The 21,280-nt window shown below is 41.1% G+C and overlaps 1 protein-coding gene across 4 annotated transcripts in view; it reads right to left on the bottom strand.

Annotated features, from left to right (window-relative positions):
* The window catches only part of IL27RA (interleukin 27 receptor subunit alpha), a 93,739-nt gene that overhangs the window by 60,053 nt on the left and 12,406 nt on the right, over positions 1-21,280 (bottom strand). For 3 of the 4 annotated variants that reach the window (XM_073654347.1, XM_073654350.1, XM_073654346.1), the window contains one exon: positions 19,399-19,474. The exons of the other annotated variant lie outside the window; for it this stretch is intronic. In XM_073654347.1, coding sequence (XP_073510448.1) covers positions 19,399-19,468 — 70 coding nt within the window. In that variant the 5' untranslated portion in view covers positions 19,469-19,474. The remainder of the gene's footprint in view (positions 1-19,398; positions 19,475-21,280) is intronic. 4 annotated transcript variants of the gene reach the window in all.

The raw sequence follows: 21,280 nt of genomic DNA on the forward strand, positions 1-21,280 counted from the left end.
TCTGGCCAGGGGATTCATCCGGAAGTCTACTTCCCCGGCTGGAGCCGGATTCTTCTTTGTCAAAAAAAAAGATGGCTCGCTTCGCCCCTGTATTGACTATAGAGGACTCAATCAGATCACGGTTAAAAATAAATACTCCCTTCCGCTCATCTCTGAGTTATTTGATCGTCTTAAAGGCGCCAGGATCTTCTCCAAGCTGGATCTACGCGGAGCATATAACCTGGTCCGTATCCGTCAGGGAGACGAGTGGAAAACAGCATTTAATACCCGGGACGGACACTATGAGTACCGTGTGATGCCCTTCGGTCTCTGCAATGCTCCCGCCGTCTTCCAAGAACTGGTCAATGACATCTTCCGTGACCTTCTTTACTCCTGCGTGGTGGTATACCTGGACGATATCTTGGTCTTCTCTCTGGATCTTCCCACACACCGGAGGGATGTTCGTCAGGTCCTGCTTAGGCTCAGGCAGAACCACCTCTATGCTAAATACGAGAAGTGCCTTTTTGAGCAGACCTCTCTTCCTTTCCTGGGCTATGTTATCTCCCAGACAGGCTTGCGAATGGATCCCGAGAAGCTCTCTGCTGTCCTAAAGTGGCCCCGTCCGGAGGGCTTGAAGGCGATACAGCGATTCCTGGGCTTCGCTAATTACTATCGTCTCTTCATTCCTCACTTCTCGTCACGGACTGCGCCCATATCTGCGCTCACCCGTAAGGGAGCAAATCCCAAGGTATGGTCATCCGAAGCTGAGGAGACCTTCCTTTCCCTGAAACAAGCCTTCTCCTCTGCCCCTGTGCTGCACCGTCCGGACTGCAACAAACAGTTCTACCTGGAGGTTGATGCCTCCTCCTCTGGAGCCGGAGCGGTGCTCACCCAGAAGTCTTCCTCCGGGAGAATGGTAACCTGCGGCTTTTTCTCTAAAATCTTCTCCTCCTCTGAGCGCAATTACTCCATAGGAGACCGAGAACTGCTTGCCGTTAAATTGGCGCTGGAGGAATGGCGTTACCTGCTTGAAGGGGCTCTATACCCGGTGATCATCTATACGGATCACAAGAACCTGGCATATCTCCAAAATGCCCAGAGACTTAATCCACGTCAGGCCCGGTGGTCTTTGTTCTTTGCCCGCTTCGATTTCATCCTTCATTTCCGCCCGGCGGACAAAAATGTCAAAGCTGATGCCTTGTCCCGATCCTTCCTGTCCTCCGACCAAGAGAAGGAGCCTATGCACATTATCGACCCCTCCAAGGTGATGAATGTGGCCCCCTTGGATTTGACTCGTCTTCCACCCGGCAAGACGTTCGTGGCGCCTCCAGACCGTGAGAGGGTTCTTCGCTGGGGTCATTCTTCTAAACTAGCTGGCCATGCCGGCCAAAAAAAGACCTTCCTACTCATTTCCCGGCATTACTGGTGGTCTACCCTGCGTAAGGATGTGGTAGACTTCGTCTCTGCCTGTTCATCTTGTGGCCGCAACAAAGTTCCCAGACACTTACCTGCCGGTCATCTCCTGCCGCTTCCCATACCTGTTGCCCTGTGGCAACACATCGCTATGGACTTCATTACCGATCTTCCTGTCTCTGCCGGGTGTACTGTCATTTGGGTGGTCGCGGACCGCTTCTCTAAAATGGCCCACTTCATTCCCCTGCCTGGTCTTCCGTCTGCACCTGAGCTGGCTAAGGACTTTATTCGCCATATCTTCCGTCTCCATGGCCTACCCCTCCACATCGTGTCGGATCGAGGGGTTCAGTTTACCTCACGCTTCTGGAGAGCCACATGTAAACTGCTGGACGTCACCCTGGACTTCTCCTCCACTTACCACCCTCAGTCCAATGGTCAAGTGGAGCGGATCAATCAGATCCTGACCAGTTACCTCCGGCACTTCGTTAATGCCCACCATTCGGACTGGGTGGATCTCCTACCATGGGCCGAGTTCTCTTATAATAACCATGAGAGCGAATCCTCTACCAAGTCCCCGTTCTTTATTGTCTATGGCCAGCACCCCCGGATTCCGTTTCCCGTCTCCGCCTCAGTGGACAACCCTGCCGCGCAGTCTCTTGTCAGCGAGTTTTCTACCATTTGGGAGAGTACCAGGTCTGCACTTCTTCAGTCCTCCGAGCGGATGAAGCGATATGCTGATAAGAGACGTCTGGATCCGCCTCAATTCCGTCCGGGAGACAAGGTTTGGCTCTCTTCCAAACATGTACGGCTCAAGATACCCTCCTACAAGTTAGGTCCTCGCTTCATCGGTCCTTTCGAAATCCTCAGGCAGATTAATCCAGTGGCCTACAAATTAAAACTCCCGGCCACCTTACGGATTCCCAACTCCTTCCACGTATCTCTCCTCAAACCCGTTGTCTTTAACTCTTTTTCCAACACTCCAGGTACTCCTCCTGCTCCGGTTTCCGCTGAAGACGTCTTTGAGGTAGAGAGTATTCTGGCCACTAAGAGGGTAAGAGGAAAGACCTTTTTTTTTGGTAGATTGGAAGGGGTTTGGTCCTGAGGAGAGAACATGGGAGCCCCGGGAGAACATCCATGCCCCTCTCATCCTTGCTAAATTTCTCTCTGGCCTAAAAAAGGGGGGGCCTAAAGGGGGGGGTACTGTAGCGTCGGCGCCCCTGCCTCCTGCTAGGCAGGGACGCCGGTCCCCTCACCTCTCCACTCCGTGCCCGGCGTCCTCCTCCCGCTCTGCTGGCAGCGTGCGCTGCTTCCCGGCCACTGTGCTTAGGGCGCGCGCGCGCACTCCCCCTCTCTTAAAGGGGCCACGCGCGTCGTCCTAAGGAGTCCCCGGCCAGTGGCCGGAGGACCTCACCATATATAAGGCACCTCCTCCAAAATGGAGGTGCCCGAGCAATGTTGTTGCAAAGCCTTCACTCTGCTTCAGCCCTCAGGTTCCGTTACCAGTTACCTACCAGATTCCTGCTTGTTACCTGCCTGTCACCTGCCAGATTCCTGCCTGTTACCTGCCAGTCACCTGCCAGATTCCTGCTTGTTACCTGCCAGTCACCTGCCAGATTCCTGCCTGTTACCTGCCAGTCACCTGCCAGTTTCCTGCTTGATACCTGCCTGATATCCGCTTACCTGCTTGCAAGCCTGCGGTCCGACGGTCTGCCTTCCGACACCTGTCAGTCTGTCTATGGACCAGCCTGCCCGCTCACCTGGGAGCGCTCACCTGTTACCTGCCTGCTAGCCTACCTGGAGGCTCTGCCGTCACTTGCCGTGACCACCTGCCTGTCCAGTGACTCTTGCCCGCTCACCTGGGAGCGCTCACCTGTTACCCGCCTGCTAGCCTACCTGGAGGCTCTGCCGTCACTTGCCGTGACCACCTGCCTGTCCAGAGACTCTTGCCCGCTCACCTGGGAGCGTTCACCTGCTACCTGCCTGCTAGCCTACCTGGAGGCTCTGCCGTCACTTGCCGTGACCACCTGCCTGTCCAAAGACTCTCGCCCGCTCACCTGGGAGCGCTCACCAGCCACCTGCCTGCTGTCCTTCTACCCAGAGACTGTCCCTGACACTTGCCGTGAGAACCCGTCCTTCTACCCAGAGACTGTCCCTGTCACTTGCCGTGAGTACCCGTCCTTCTACTCAGAGACTGTCCCTTTCACTTGCCGTGACTACCTGCCCTTCTACCCAGAGACTGTCCCTGTCACTTGCCGTGACTACCTGCCCGTTTCCCCTGGGAGCCACCCGCTTCCTTACAAGGACCGCCCCCTTGTATAGTTGCTCAGAGGTTCCGCCTCCCAGACCCGTTACAACTACTATAATACTGCCCCCTATGTACAAGAATATTTCTACTATAATAATGGCCCCTATGTACAAGAATATAACTACGATAATACTACCCCTATGTACGAGAATATAACTACTATAATACTGCCCCCTATGTACAAGAATATAACTACTAGAATACTGCTCCTATGTACAAGAATATAACTACTATAATACTGCCCCGATGTACAAGAATATAACTACTATACTACTGCCCCCTATGTTCAAGAATATAACTACTATAATACTGCCCCCTATGTACAAGAATATAACTACCATAATATTGCTCCTATATACAAGAATATAACTATTATAATACTGACCCCTATGTACAAGAACATAACTACTATAATACTACCCCTATGTACAAGAATATAACTACTATAATACTGCCCCCTATCTACACTAATATAACTACTATAATACTGCTCTCTATCTACAAGAATATAACTACTATAATACTGCCCCTATGTACAGTAATATAACTACTATAATACTGCCCCTATGTACAGTAATATAACTACTATAATACTGCTCCCTATGCACAAGAATATAACTACTATAATACTGCTCCTATGTACAAGAATATAACTACTATAATACTGCTCCCTATGTACAAGAATATAACTACTATAATACTGCTCCTATGTACAGGAATATAACTACTATAATACTGCTCCCTATGTACAAGAATATAACTACTAGAATACTCCTATGTACAAGAATATAACTACTATATTACTGCCCCCTATGTACAAGAATATAACTACTATAATACTGCCCCTATGTACAAGAATATAACCACTATAATACTGATCCCTATGTATAAGAATATAACTACTATACAGTCATGGCCAAAAGTATTGAGAATGAGACAAATAGTAATTTTTACAAAGTTTACTGCTTCATTTTTTGTAATGGCAATTTGCATATACTCCTGAATGTCAAAGAGTGATCAGCTTAACAGCAATTACTGTACTTTCAAAGTCAATATTTGCCCAGAAAATGAACTTTAACCCCCAAAACACATTTCAACATCTTTGCAGTCCTGCCTTAAAAGGAGCAGCTAACATCGTTTTAGTGATTGATCCATTAACACAGGTGTGGGTGTTGATGAGGACAGGGCTGACGATCAATCAGTCATGATTAATTAAGAATGACATCACTGGACACTTTAAAAGGAGGCTGGTTCTTGGTATCATTGTTTCTCTTCAGTTAACCATGGTTATCTCTAAAGAAACACGTGCAGCCATCATTGCACTGCACAAAAATGGCCTAACAGGGAAGAGTATCGCAGCTACAAAGATTGCACCTCAGTCAACAATCTATCGCATCATCAAGAACTTCAAGGAGAGAGCTTCCATTGTTGTCAAAAAAACTCCAGGGCGCCCAAGAAAGACCAGCAAGCGCCAGGACCGTATCTTAAAACTGTTTCAGCTGCGGGATCGGACTACCAGCAGTGCCGAGCTTGCTCAGGAATGGCAGCAGGCTGGTGTGAGTGCTTCTCCACGCACTGTGAGGCGGAGACTCTTTGAGCAAGGGCTGGTTTCAAGGAGGGCAGCAAAGAAGCCACTTCTCTCCAGAAAAAACATCAGGGACCGACTGATATTCTGCAAAAGGTACAGGGAGTGGACTGCTGAGGGCTGGGGCAAAGTCATTTTCTCTGATGAATCCCCTTTTCGATTGTTTGGGACATCTGGAAAACAGCTTATTCGGAGAAGAAGAGGTGAGCGCTACCACCAGTCTTGTCTCATGCCAACTGTAAAGCATCCTGAAACCATTCATGTGTGGGGTTGCTTCTCAGCCAAGGGAATCGGCTCACTCACAGTCTTGCCTAAAAACACAGCCATGAATAAAGAATGGTACCAGAATGTCCTCCAAGAGCAACTTCTCCCAACCGTCCAAGAGCAGTTTGGCGCCCAACAATGCCTTTTCCAGCATGATGGAGCACCTTGCCATAAAGCAAAGGTCATAACTAAATGGCTCATGGAACAAAACATAGAGATTTTGGGTCCATGGCCTGGAAACTCCCCAGATCTTAATCCCATTGAGAACTTGTGGTCAATCATCAAGAGACGGGTGGACAAACAAAAACCAACAAATTCTGGCAAAATGCAAGCATTGATTATGCAAGAATGGACTGCTATCAGTCAGGATTTGGTCCAAAAGTTGATTGAGAGCATGCCAGGGAGAATTACAGAGGTCTTGAAGAAGAAGGGGCAACACTGCAAATATTGACTTGCTGCATTAACTCATTCTGTCAATATAACCTATTGGTACTCATAATATGATTGCAATTATATTTCTGTATGTGATATAAACATCAGACAAACACTAATAAAAACCAGAGGCCAGCAGATCATGTGAAAATATAATTTTGGTGTCATTCTCAAAACTTTTGGCCATGACTGTAATACTGATCCCTATGTACAAGTATATAACTATTATAATACTGCCCCTATATACAAGAATATAACTACTATAATACTGCCCTTATATACAAGAATATAACTACTATAATACTGCCCCTATGTTCAAGAATATAACTACTATAATACTGCTCCCTATGTACAAGAATATAACTACTATAATACTGCCCCCTATGTACAAGAATATAACTACCATAATACTGCTCCTATGTACAAGAATATAACTATTATAATACGGCCCCCTATGTACAAGAATATACAGTTATATGAAAAAGTTCGGGAACCCCTATTAATCTTAAGCTTATTGTTTTATAAAAATTGGTGTTTTTGCAGCAGCTATTTCAGTTTGATATATGTAATAACTGTTGGACACAGTAATGTTTCTGCCTTGAAATGAGGTTCATTGTACTAACAGAAAATGTGCAATCTGCATTCAAACAAAATTTGACAGGTGCATAAGTATGGGCACCTCACCAGAAAAGTGACATTAATATTTAGTAGATCCTCCTTTTGCAAAAATAACAGCCTCTAGTCGCTTCCGGTAGCTTTTAATGATTTCCTGGATCCTGGATGAAGGTATTTTTGACTATTCCTCTTTACAAAACAATTCCAGTTCAGTTAAGTTTGATGGTCGCCGAGCATGGACAGCCCTCTTCAAATGATCCCACAGATGTTCAATGATATTCCGGTCTGGGGACTGGGATGGCCATTCCAGAACATTGTAATTGTTCCTCTGCATGAATGCCTGAGTAGATTTGGAGCGGTGTTTTGGATCATTGTCTTGCTGAAAGATCCATCCCCTGCGTAACTTCGACTTTATCACTGGTTCTTGAACATTATTGTCAAGAATCTGCTGATACTGAGTGGAATCCATGCGTCCCTCAACTTTAAAAAGATTCCCGGTGCCGGCATTGGCCACACAGCCCCAAAGCATGATGGAACCTCCACCAAATTTTACTGTGGGTAGCAAGTGTTTTTCTTGGAATGCTGTGTTTTTTTGCCGCCATGCATAACGCCTTTTTGTATGACCAAACAACTCAATCTTGGTTTCATCAGTCCACAGGACCTTCTTCCAAAAAGAAATTGGCTTCTCCAAATGTGCTTTTGCATACCTCAGCCAACTCTGTTTGTGGCGTGCTGGCAGAAACGGCTTCTTTCGCATCACTCTCCCATACAGCTTCTCCTTGTGCAAAGTGCGTTCTATAGTTGACCGATGCACAGTGACACCATCTGCAGCAAGTTGATGCTGCAGCTCTCTGCAGGTGGTCTGAGGATTGTCCTTGACTGATCTCACCATTCTTCTTCTCTGCCTTTCTGATGTTTTTCTTGGCCTGCCACTTCTGGCCTTAACAAGAACTGTCCCTGTGTTCTTTCATTTCCTTACTATGTTCCTCACAGTGGAAACTGACAGGTTAAATCTCTGAGACAGCTTTTTGTATCCTTCCCCTGAACAACTATGTTGAATAATCTTTGTTTTCAGATCATTTGACAGTTGTTTTGAGGAGCCCATGATGCCACTCTTCAGAGGAGATTCAAACAGGAGAACAACTTGCAAGTGGCCACTTTAAGTAGCTTTTCTCATGATTGCATACACCTGGCTCTGAAGTTCAAAGCTCAATGAGGTTACAAAACCAAAAAAAGTGCTTTAGTAAGTCAGTAAAAAGTAGGTAGGAGTATTTAAAACAAGAAAATGATAAGGGTGCCCATACTTATGCACCTGTCAAATTTTGTTTGAATGCAGATTGCACATTTTCTGTTAGTACAATAAACCTCATTTCAAGGCAGAAACATTACTGTGTCCAACAGTTATTACATATATCAAACTGAAATAGCTGTTGCAAAAACACCAATTTTTATAAAACATTAAGCTTAAGATTAATAGGGGTGCCCAAACTTTTTCATATAACTGTAACTACTATAATACTACCCCTATGTACAAGAATATAACTACTATAATACTGCCCAATATGTACAAGAATATAACTACCATAATTTTGCTCCTATATACAAGAATATAACTATTATAATACTGACCCCTATGTACAAGAACATAACTACTATAATACTACCCCTATGTACAAGAATATAACTACTATAATACTGCTCCCTATGTACACTAATATAACTACTATAATACTGCTGCTATGTATAAGAATATAACTACTATAATACTGCACCCTATGTACAAGAATATAACTACTATAATACTGCTCCCTATGTACAAGAATATAACTACTATAATACTGCTCCTATGTACAGGAATATAACTACTATAATACTGCTCCCTATGTACAAGAATATAACTACTAGAATACTCCTATGTACAAGAATATAACTACTATAATACTGCCTCCTATGTACAAAAATATAACCACTATAATACTGATCCCTATGTACAACAATATAACTACTATAATACTGATCCCTATGTACAAGTATATAACTATTATAATACTGCCCCTATATACAAGAATATAACTACTATAATACTGCTCCTATGTACAAGAATATAACTACTATAATACTGCTCCTATGTACAAGAATATAACTACTATAATACTGCCCCTATATGCAAGAATATAACTACTATAATACCGCTCCTATGTACAGGAATATAGCTACTATAATACTGCCCCCTATGTACAGAAATATAACTACTATAATACTGCCCTCTATGTACAAGAATATAACTACTATAATACTGCCCCCTATGTACAAGAATATACCGTATATTCCGGCGTATAAGACGACTTTTGAAGACTGAAAAATCTTCTGTCTAGTCTGGGGTCGTCTTATACGCCGGTAATGCTTTTGAACTTTCAGAAATTGACATGCGGGGATACTCTGGGGGTGTTAATAAGCTGCCGTGGCCGTATCCCTGCCATGTCGGAGTTAATATAAGGTGGAGGGAGTTAAAATACGGCGGCGGTAGGTCCAGACAGTCAGCGCTTCTGTGCTGAAACTGACACATCGCTGCGTATTCCCAGCTCCGGACACAGCGCAGGGCTTCTGTGCCGACAGCTTTCACTTGTCACAGAAGCGCTGCGCTGTGTCCGGAGCAGGGAAGTTCGCATCGCTTCTGTGACAATATATGAAAAGCCGGCAATTCAGCAGCGGCATAAGCCGGCACCCGACAATTTATAACAGACAGAATAGAGCTTCACACATAGATTAGATAGATAGAAACATGTCAGTCACATATATATGAAGTACAGTGACAGTGCTGGTTACTGTACTTGTCATCTAGTGTTAAAATAACGGATTTATTTAAAAAAAAATTGGCGTGGGGTTCCCCTTAATTTTAGTCTCTAGCGGAGGTTAAGCAGACGGCTGGGGCAGATGTTTGAAGCCTGGGAAGGGGGTAATACCCACGGAGCTTCCCAGGCTACTAATATCAGCCCCCAGCTGAATACCTAGCCTTTACTAGCTATTAAAATGGGGGACCCCCCCAAAAAAATGACGTAGGGTCCCCCCTAATTTAATAGCTAGCAAAGGCTAGGCAGACAGCTGGGGGCTGATATTAATAGCCCAGGAAGGGAGCCATGAATATTGGCCCCCTCCCAGGCTAGAAACACCAGCCGTCAGCCGCCCCAGAAATGGCGCATTCATAGGATGCGCCAATTCTGGCACTTAGCCTCGCTCTTCCACGCTGCCCTGGTGCGGTGGCAGGGGGTAATAGGGTTGGGGTTGATGTCAGCTTATAATGCCAGCTGACATCAAGCCCAGGTTAGTAATGGAGAGGCGTCTATAAGACACCCCCCCATTACTAACCCCATAGTCAAAGTTAAAAAAAACACAAACACCCAGAATAAAGTCCTTTAATTGAAATAAACACACAATTCTTTATTGTTCTAAATTAAACCATACTTACCATCACGCCCATTCCAGCTGAAGCCAATGATCTCCTGCAATAAAAGAAAAATAATAAAGCAACCTCATCCTTACCTTTCCATGGTTCCCACGACAGCTTCAGCTCTGCTACATCAAGATGACAGGCTGGACCGCAGCAGAACGCTGCCATCCAGCCTGTCATCCCGCAGACACTGAGAAGCGCAGGCATGCTTGCGCTCTGCAGTGTCTGGCTGTGACGGCATCCAGATGAGCCGACAATGAACTCAGCTCACCTCCTGGACGTCCGTCACTGACAGCGTGGGAAACTTCTACTGCGCATGCGGGGAGCAGGAGAATTTTCCCACGCTGTCAGTGACGTGCATGAGGTGAGCTGAGTTCATTGGACATGAACTCGGCTCATCTGGATGCCGTCACAGTCAGACACTGAGGAGCACAAGCATGCCTGCGCTTCTCAGTGTCTGCGGGATGACAGGCTGGATGGCAGCGTTCTGCTGCGGTCCAGCCTGTCATCTCGATGTAGCAGAGCTGGACCGGTCCTGGGAACCATGGAGAGGTAAGGATGAGGTTGGTTTATTATTTTACTTTTATTGCAGGAGATCGTTGGCTTCAGCTGGAATGGGCGTGATGGTAAGTATAGTTTAATTTAGAACATTAAAAAATTGTGTCTTTATTTCAATTAAAGGACTTTATTCTGGGTGTTTGTGTTTTTTTTAATTACTTTACTAGAAATTCATGGCGGTCATGTCTAATATTGGCGTGACCCCATGAATTTCGGGCTTAGGGCCAGCTGATAATGCCAAGCTGGCCTTAACCCCTTTATTACCCAGTGAGCCACCGCACCAGGGCCCTGGATGAGTTGGGTACAGCGCCAGAAGATGGCGCTTCTATGAACGCACCATTTTCCGGGGTGGCTGCGGACTGCAATTTGCAGCGGGGGTGGCCCAGAAAGCTTGGGCCTCCCTGCGCTGCAGATTCCAGCCCCCAGCTGCCTAGTTGTACCTGGCTGGACACAAAAATAGGGCGAAGCCCCACGTCTTTTTTTTTTTAATTATTTCATGAAATAATTAAAAAAAAAGGCCTTCCCTATATTGTTGTGTCCGGCCAGGTACAAATAGTCAGCTGGTGGTTGGGGGCAGCCCGTTCCTGCCTGCTGTACCTGGCTGGACACAAAAATATGGCGAAGCCCACGTCAACATTTTTGGGAAAAATTAATTACAAAATTAATAATAATTTAGGGACTGCATCTTTATTAACCCCTCAATTGTCATTTAGTGTTAAAATAAAGGATTTTTTAAAGAGAAAATTGGCGTGGGATCCACCATCATTATAGTCTCTAGCGGAGGTTAAGCAGACGGCTGGGGCAGATGTTTGAAGTCTGGGAAGGGGGTAATACCCACGGAGCTTCCCAGGCTACTAATATCAGCCCCCAGCTGAATACCTAGCCTTTACTAGCTATTAGAATGGGGGACCCCCCCAAAAAATGACGTGGGGTCCCCCCTATTTTAATATGTTTATGAGTGACAGTTTTCCTGCTATATACCTGCATGTCATAAGAATTTAAATTAAAAAAGGACCATGTTAAATTCAAATCTGTTTTTTTTTTATTTTTACCGGTGTTTGGTATGCGTTGGAAAAGGGGTAGTCTTATACGGTGAATATATCCTAAACTCTATATTTTAACAGGAAAGTAGGGGGGTCGTCTTAAACACCAGGTCGTCTTATACGCCGGAATATACGGTAACTACTATAATACTGCCCCCTATGTACAAGAATATAACTTCTATAATACTGCCCCTATGTACAAGAATATAACTACTATAATACTGCCCCCTATGTACAAGAATATAACTACTATAATACTGCCACCCATGTACAAGAATATAACTACTATAATACTGCTCCTATGTACAAGAATATAACTACTATAATACTGCCACCCATGTACAAGAATATAACTACTATAATACTGCCCCCTATGTACAAGAATATAAGTACTATAATACTGCCCCCAATGTACAAGAATATAACTTCTATAATACTGTCCCCTACGTACAATAAAATAACTACTATAATACTTCTCCCATGTACAAGAATATAACTGCTATAATAATGACCCCAACGTACAAGAATATAACTACTATAATACTGCCCCCTATGTACAAGAATATAACTACTATAATACTGCTCCAATGTACAAGAATATAACTACTATAATACTGCCCAAAATGTACAAGAATATAACTACTATAATACTGCCCCCTATGTACAAGAATATAACTACTATAATACTGCTCCTATGTACAAGAATATAACTACTATAAAACTGCCCCCTATGTACAAGAATATAACTACTATAATACTGCTCCTATGTACAAGAATATAACTACTATAATACTGCCCCCTATGTACAAGAATATAACTACTATAATATTGCTTCTATGTACAAGAACATAACTACTATAATACTGCTCCTATGAACAAGAATATAACTACTATAATACTGCCCCCTAGGTAGAGAATATAAGTACTATATTACTGCCCCTATGTACAAGAATATAACTGCTATAATGCTGCTCCTATGTACAGGAATATAACTACTATAATACTGCCCCCTATGTACAAGAATATAACTACTATAATACTGCTCCTATGTACAAGAATATAACTACTATAAAACTGCCCCCTATGTACAAGAATATAACTACTATAATACTGCTCCTATGTAGAAGAATATAACTACTATTATACTGCCCCCTATGTACAAGAATATAACTACTATAATACTGCTCCTATGTACAAGAACATAAATACTATAATACTGCTCCTATGAACAAGAATATAACTACTATAATACTGCCCCCTAGGTAGAGAATATAAGTACTATAATACTGCCCCTATGTACAAGAATATTACTGCTATAATGCTGCTCCTATGTACAGGAATATAACTACTATAATACTACTACTATGTACAAGAATATAACTACTATAATACTGCCCCCTATGTACAAGAATATAACTTATGTAATACTGCCCCCTATGTACAAGAATATAACTACTATAATACTGCTCCTATGTACAAGAAAATAACTACTATAATACTGCCCCCTACGTAAAAGAACATAACTACTATAATACTGCTCCTATGTACCAGAAAATAACTACTATAATACTGCCCCCTACGTACAAGAATATAACTACTATAATACTGCTCCTATGTACAAGAAAATAACTACTATAATACTGCTCACATGTACAAGAAAATAACTACTATAATACTGCCCCTTTGTACAAGAATATATCTACTATAATACTGCCCCCAATATACAAGAATATAACTACTATAATACTGCCCCCTATGTACAATAATATAACTAATATAATACTGCTCCCATGTACAAGAGTATAACTACTATAATACTGCCCCTATGTACAAGAATATAACTACTATAATACTGCTCATATGTACAAGAATATAACTATTATAATACTGCCCCTATGTACAAGAATATAACTACTATAATACTGCTCCTATGCACAAGAACATAACTACTCTAATACTGCTCCTATGCACAAGAATATAACTACTATAATACTGCCCCCTAGGTACAAGAATATAAGTACTATAATACTGCTCCTATGCACAGGAATATATCTACTATAATACTGCCCCCTATGTACAAGAATATAAGTACTATAATACTGCCTCCTATGTACAAGAATATAACTGCTATAATACTGCCCCCTATGTACAAGAATATAACTACCATAATATAATACTGCTCCTATGCACAAGAAAATAGCTACTATAATACTGCCCCCTTCGTACAAGAATATAACTACTATAATACTGCTCCTATGTGCAAGAAAATAACTACTATAATACTGCTCACATGTACAAGAAAATAACTGCTATAATACTGCCCCCTATATACAAGAATATAACTACCATAATACTGCTCCTATGTACAAGAATATAACTATTATAATACGGCCCCCTATGTACAAGGATATAACTACTATAATACTACCCCTATGTACAAGAATATAACTACTATAATACTGCCCCTATGTACAAGAATATAACTACTATAATACTGCTCACTATGTATAAGAATATAACTACTATAATACTGCCCCCTATGTACAAGAATATAACTACTATAATACTGCTCCTATGTACAAGAATATAACTATTATAATACTGCCCCTATGTACAAGAATATAACTACTATAATACTGCTCCTATGCACAAGAACATAACTACTCTAATACTGCTCCTATGCACAAGAATATAACTACTATAATACTGCCCCCTAGGTACAAGAATATAAGTACTATAATACTGCTCCTATGCACAGGAATATATCTACTATAATACTGCCCCCTATGTACAAGAATATAAGTACTATAATACTGCCCCCTATGTACAAGAATATAACTGCTATAATACTGCCCCCTATGTACAAGAATATAACTACCATAATATAATACTGCTCCTATGCACAAGAAAATAGCTACTATAATACTGCCCCCTTCGTACAAGAATATAACTACTATAATACTGCTCCTATGTGCAAGAAAATAACTACTATAATACTGCTCACATGTACAAGAAAATAACTGCTATAATACTGCCCCCTATGTACAAGAATATAACTACCATAATACTGCTCCTATGTACAAGAATATAACTATTATAATACGGCCCCCTATGTACAAGAATATAACTACTATAATACTACCCCTATGTACAAGAATATAACTACTATAATACTGCCCCTATGTACAAGAATATAACTACTATAATACTGCTCACTATGTATAAGAATATAACTACTATAATACTGCCCCCTATGTACAAGAATATAACTACTATAATACTGCTCCTATGTACAAGAATATAACTACTATAATACTGCCCCCTATGTACAAGAATATAACTACTATAATACTGCCCCTATGTACAAGAATATAACTACTATAATACTGCTCCCTATGTACAAGAATATAACTACTATAATACTGCTCCTATGCACAGGAATATATCTACTATAATACTGCCCCCTATGTACAAGAATATAAGTACTATAATACTGCCCCCTATGTACAAGAATATAACTTATATAATACTGCCCCCTATGTACAAGAATATAACTACTATAATACTGCTCCTATGCACAAGAAAATAGCTACTATAATACTGCCCCCTTCGTACAAGAATATAACTACTATAATACTGCTCCTATGTGCAAGAAAATAACTACTATAATACTGCTCACATGTACAAGAATATAACTACTATAATACTGCCCCTATGTACAAGAATATAAATAACCATAATACTGCTCCTATGTACAAGACTATAACTATTATAATACCGCCCCCTATGTACAAGAATATAACTACTATAATACTACCCCTATGTACAAGAATATAACTACTATAATACTGCCCCTATGTACAAGAATATAACTACTATAATACTGCCCCCTATGTACAAGAATATAACTACTATAATACTGCCCCTATGTACAAGAATATAACTACTATAATACTGCTCCCTATGTACAAGAATATAACTACTATAATACTGCCCCTATGTACAAGAATATAACTACTATAATACTGCTCCCTATGTACAAGAATATAACTATTATAATACTGACCCTATATACAAGAATATAACTACTATAAGACTGCTTCTCTGTACAAGAATATAACTACTATAATACTGCTCCTATGTACAAGAATATAACTACTATAATACTGCCCCTATATGCAAGAATATAACTACTATAATACCGCTCCTATGTACAGGAATATAACTACTATAATACTGCCCCCTATGTACAGGAATATAACTACTATAATACTGCCCCCTATGTACAAGAATATAACTACTATAATACTACCCCTATGTACAAGAATATAACTGCTATAATACTGCCCCTATGTACAACAATATAACTACTATAATACTGCTCCCTATGTACAAGAATATAACTACTATAATACTGCCCCTATGTACAAGAATATAACTACTATAATACTGCTCCCTATGTACAAGAATATAACTATTATAATACTGCCCCTATATACAAGAATATAACTACTGTAAGACTGCTCCTATGTACAAGAATATAACTACTATAATACTGCTCCTATGTACAAGAATATAACTACTATAATACTGCCCCTATATGCAAGAACATAACTACTATAATACCGCTCCTATGTACAGGAATATAACTACTATAATACTGCCTCCTATGTACAAGAATATAACTACTATAATACTGCCCTTATATGCAAAAATATAACTACTATAATACCGCTCCTATGTACAGGAATATAACTACTATAATACTGCCCCCTATGTACAGGAATATAACTACTATAATACTGCCCCCTATGTACAAGAATATAACTACTATAATACTACCCCTATGTACAAGAATATAACTGCTATAATACTGCCCCTATGTACAACAATATAACTACTATAATACTGCTCCCTATGTACAAGAATATAACTACTATAATACTGCCCCTATGTACAAGAATATAACTACTATAATACTGCTCCCTATGTACAAGAATATAACTATTATAATACTGCCCCTATATACAAGAATATAACTACTGTAAGACTGCTCCTATGTACAAGAATATAACTACTATAATAGTGCTCCTATGTACAAGAATATAACTACTATAATACTGCCCCTATATGCAAGAACATAACTACTATAATACCGCTCCTATGTACAGGAATATAACTACTATAATACTGCCCCCTATGTACAGGAATATAACTACTATAATACTGCCCCCTATGTACAAGAATATAACTACTATAATACTGCCCCTATGTACAAGAATATAACTACTATAATACTGCCCCCTATGTACAAGAATATAACTACTATAATACTGCCTCCTATGTACAAGAATATAACTACTATATATATTGTGGTAGGACGACTCGCTCAGCCTCCTCTGGAAGTAGACTCAGGAACCCGGGTTTTCTTTGCAGACTTTATTAACAGCATAAAACCCTGCACTCCAGTAAAATAAATACAGCCTTACTTGGCTAAACAACAAAACAAAAGATGAACTATAGCACAGTCTATATATGTGTGTGGAGGTCGCACACACAGGTTATGTCCAGCCTTCAGCTCCCTCCTGAGCTATGGCTGTTCAGTCTGGAAACCTTGCCTCTCCAAACACAACTCAAAGAAAAACAACAGGGCTGAACATTTAAACGTTGCTCAGCCACACCCTGAGGTTGAGGTATGGGGAATGACGTCCCTCCCATCTCTATGTCATTCCCCTAAAACCATGCCCTTTAAGTAAGTTAACCCACCGGCATATAACATGCTGGCAGAAAGTCCACTGGTTTCAGTTCACACAGGCAAGCAACCTGTGCGACACATACCTCCCCTCATATATCATACCAGTGACTCTGTCAAAAAAAAAATATATATATATATATATATATATATATATATATATAGTGTATATTTGTTCAGGTATATTCCTTACTGTAACAGTTTCCAGGATGATTTTTCACATCAGAGAATAATGTAGATATTCAATTAACCCTTGATTGCAATACTCAGTAAATATTTCCGAGCTCTGAGCCGTCACTTTCAATAACTCCCTCCCCTGTAAAAGGGCAGCGAAGTCTCATCTCTCTCTGGTTACAATAGTTGTCGAGAACAACGATCGCCTAACCTCAAAAAAGGACTTGAGCTAAGTGCATCATGGAAAATAATCCTACCGTTTCTTCTTTTCTTTTTTTGTAAGAAAAAAAAAAACTATTGAAAAATGTGTCAGGGCCACCTGTGACGCAGTCCGTGGAAGAAAACTGGAGTAATATTGTGACATTTGTGGTTCATACCTTGAATATATTAGGGTATTTTTCGTGAACAGAATAGTGGAGAAGGGAAAGTGGCCTAGATAGCAGCAGAGCAAGCATTACACAGGTGGCAGAGCATGCTCACTACACACTTCCTCCACTTCTCTGCACAGTAACATCTGCTTATGTCACCGAGCATGCTCAGTGCATTTTCCTATTAAAGTCAACAGGTGATCTTACATCCCATGAAATTATGACCCACAAGGATTAAAGCATGCTCAGTGCATTTTCCTATTAAAGTCAACAGGTGATCTGGTTCATTTCTTCCCTGCACAAAGGCCTCTGCACAAGCTACAGAGCATGCTCACAAACACTCTGCTGCAGAAGTGTCATGAGTCATCACCAGACTGTCACTAGGTAAAGGACACAGCTCCTCTCCTCAACCTTTTGTCAACATTTTCCTATAAAAGTCACTAGGTGATACAACTCAATTCCTTCCTTTCCCTGCGCAGTGGTCTCTGCACATGCCACCGAGCATGCCCCCAACACTCTCATGAGTCATCATCAGATTGAGGTTTCCAAATCCAGGCTGGTGCTGCCTATAAGCATAGTTCCCGCCACTTACATCCCATAAAATTATGACCCACATGGATTAAAGCATGGAAATTGAAGTGTCACTCCTGTTATGGAGGTGCAAAGAGGGGCGCAGGAGCTGAGGCAGGTCCATGACATTTGTCATGGCGGGTTGGGTCCTATTGAAGGGCCTAATTAATCACAGATTTAAGCCCTCAAGAAAAAAAAAAAAAAAAGGAAAAATTAACAAAATAAAAAAAAAAATATTTAAATCATTTTTTTTTTTTTTTATTCCAAAATAAAAAAATAAACAATAAAAATATTTAGCATCACCACATCTGTACAAGTGCAATCTATAAAAATATCAAATCAACCTGTACAGAAAATATAAAGAGAAATAACTGAAGCTACGGATTTTCCATTTTTGGTTGCTCTCCTCGTGAGAAAAAATGCAAAAAAAAAAGTGCAAAAATGAAAAAATTGCCAGGTCACAAATGGGTTAAACATCATGTAATACCAGATTTCTCCTCCAGGGGCAGTCATATGATCTTTGTGTCCCATCAGGACAATTTTTTAACCCATTAGCCTAGATGCCAACAATCCCAAAGTCACCACAACAGAGGCGTAAACTGTGTTGGAAAAGGATAGGGCAGTAAAATCCTAAAGTTATTGTCTTGGGAGGTGCTCCTACGAGTTTTGGTTCTCAAGGACGGGGTCAAGAACTTGCAGATAAATAGCAGAACGTTTTTCAGGTGAGGAAGGAAACTGGACAAACCAGAGGAAGACGATGTAAGAATCCGTGGCCACAGCAGGATGGGCCGGGGGGCAGCTGTAGAAGAACGGTTTGCATCACATAGGCGGGTGGTCCGAGGTATTAGTGTTCAGAGGAAGGAGGGAGTATAGGAATTCTACAGTAACTTACCATAAATACACGAGAGATTCACAAGCAGAAGTCCTCTGAAGAGAGCAATGACCCAACGCCTGTCCGACATTCCACCCTGAGAAATGGATTATTACCTAATATATTACCTGACATATACAACTAAATCCTAAACATTATCCAACACAGGTGAATAAACGACACACAACAGTAATCTGCTGACAGTATCCTGAACCCTTGTAGGTCCATGGTGGACTGAAGGGTACCCAAATAGGAGAAAAGTCTCATTCAGAGACCCCTGGTGCCAACCTCCCCTATATCTCCTATTACTCCATATATCCTCCCTATATCTCCTCCTATTACTCCATATATCCTTCCTATATCTCCCCCTATTACTCCATATATCCTCCCCTATATCTCCTATTACTCCATATATCCTCCCCTATATCTCCTCCTATTACTCCATATATCCTCCCTATATCTCCTCCTATTACTCCATATATCACCTCTATTTATACTCCTATTACTCCATATATCCCCCAATATCTCCCCCTATTACTCCATATATCCCCCTATATCTCCTCCTATTACTCCATATATCCTTCCTATATCTCCCCCTATTACTCCATATATCCTCCCCTATATCTCCTATTACTCCATATATCCTCCCTATATCTCCTCCTATTACTCCATATATCACCTATATTTATACTCCTATTACTCCATATATCCCCCAATATCTCCCCCTATTACTCCATATATCCTGCCTATATCTCCTCCTATTACTCCATATATCCTCCCTATATCTCCTCCTATTACTCCATATATCCTCCCTATATCTCCTCCTATTACTACATATATCCTCCCTATATCTCCTCCTATTACTCCATATATCCTCCCTATATCTCCTCCTATTACTCCATATATCCTCCCTATTTCTCCTCCCATTACTCCATATATCCTCTCTATATCTCCCCCTATTACTCCATATATCCTCCCTATATCTCCTCCTATTACTCCATATATCACCTCTATTTATACTCCTATTACACCATATATCCCCCAATATCTCCCCCTATTACTCCATATATCCCCCTATATCTCCCCCTATTACTCCATATATCCTCCCTATATCTCCTCCTATTACTCCATATATCCCCCAATATCTCCCCCTATTACTCCATATATCCCCCTATATCTCCTCCTATTACTCCATATATCCTCCCTATATCTCCTCCTATTACTCCATATATCCCCCTATATCTCCTCCTATTACTCCATATATCCTCCCTATATCTCCTCCTATTATTCCATATATCCTCCCTATATCTCCTCCTATTACTCCATATATCCTCCCTATTTCACCTCCCATTACTCCATATATCCTCTCTATATCTCCCCCTATTACTCCATATATCCCCCTATATCTCCTCCTTACTCCATATATCCTCCCTATATCTCCTCCTATTACTCCATATATCCGCCCTATATCTCCTCCTATTACTCCATATATCCTCCCTATATCTCCTCCTATTACTCCATATATCCTCCCTATATCCTTCCTATACCTCCTCCTATTACTCCATATATCCTCCCTATATCTCCTCCTATTACTCCATATATCCTCCCTATATCTCCCCCTATTACTCCATATATCCTCCCTATATCTCCTCCTATTACTCCATATATCCTCCTATATCTCCTCCTATTACTCCATATATCCTCCCTATATCTCCCTTTATTACTCCATATATCCTCCCTATATCTCCTCCTATTACTCCATATATCCCCCTATATCTCCTCCTATTACTCCATATATCCTCTATATCTCCTTCTATTACTCCATATAGCCCCTATATCTTCTCCTATTACTCCATATATCTTCCCTATATCTCCTCCTATTACTCTATTTAGCCTCCCTATA

Source organism: Phyllobates terribilis, unplaced genomic scaffold, assembly GCF_046119375.1.
Source record: "Phyllobates terribilis strain yellow unplaced genomic scaffold, ASM4611937v1 Scaffold_11__3_contigs__length_659146591, whole genome shotgun sequence".
Lineage (NCBI taxonomy): Eukaryota > Metazoa > Chordata > Amphibia > Anura > Dendrobatidae > Phyllobates > Phyllobates terribilis.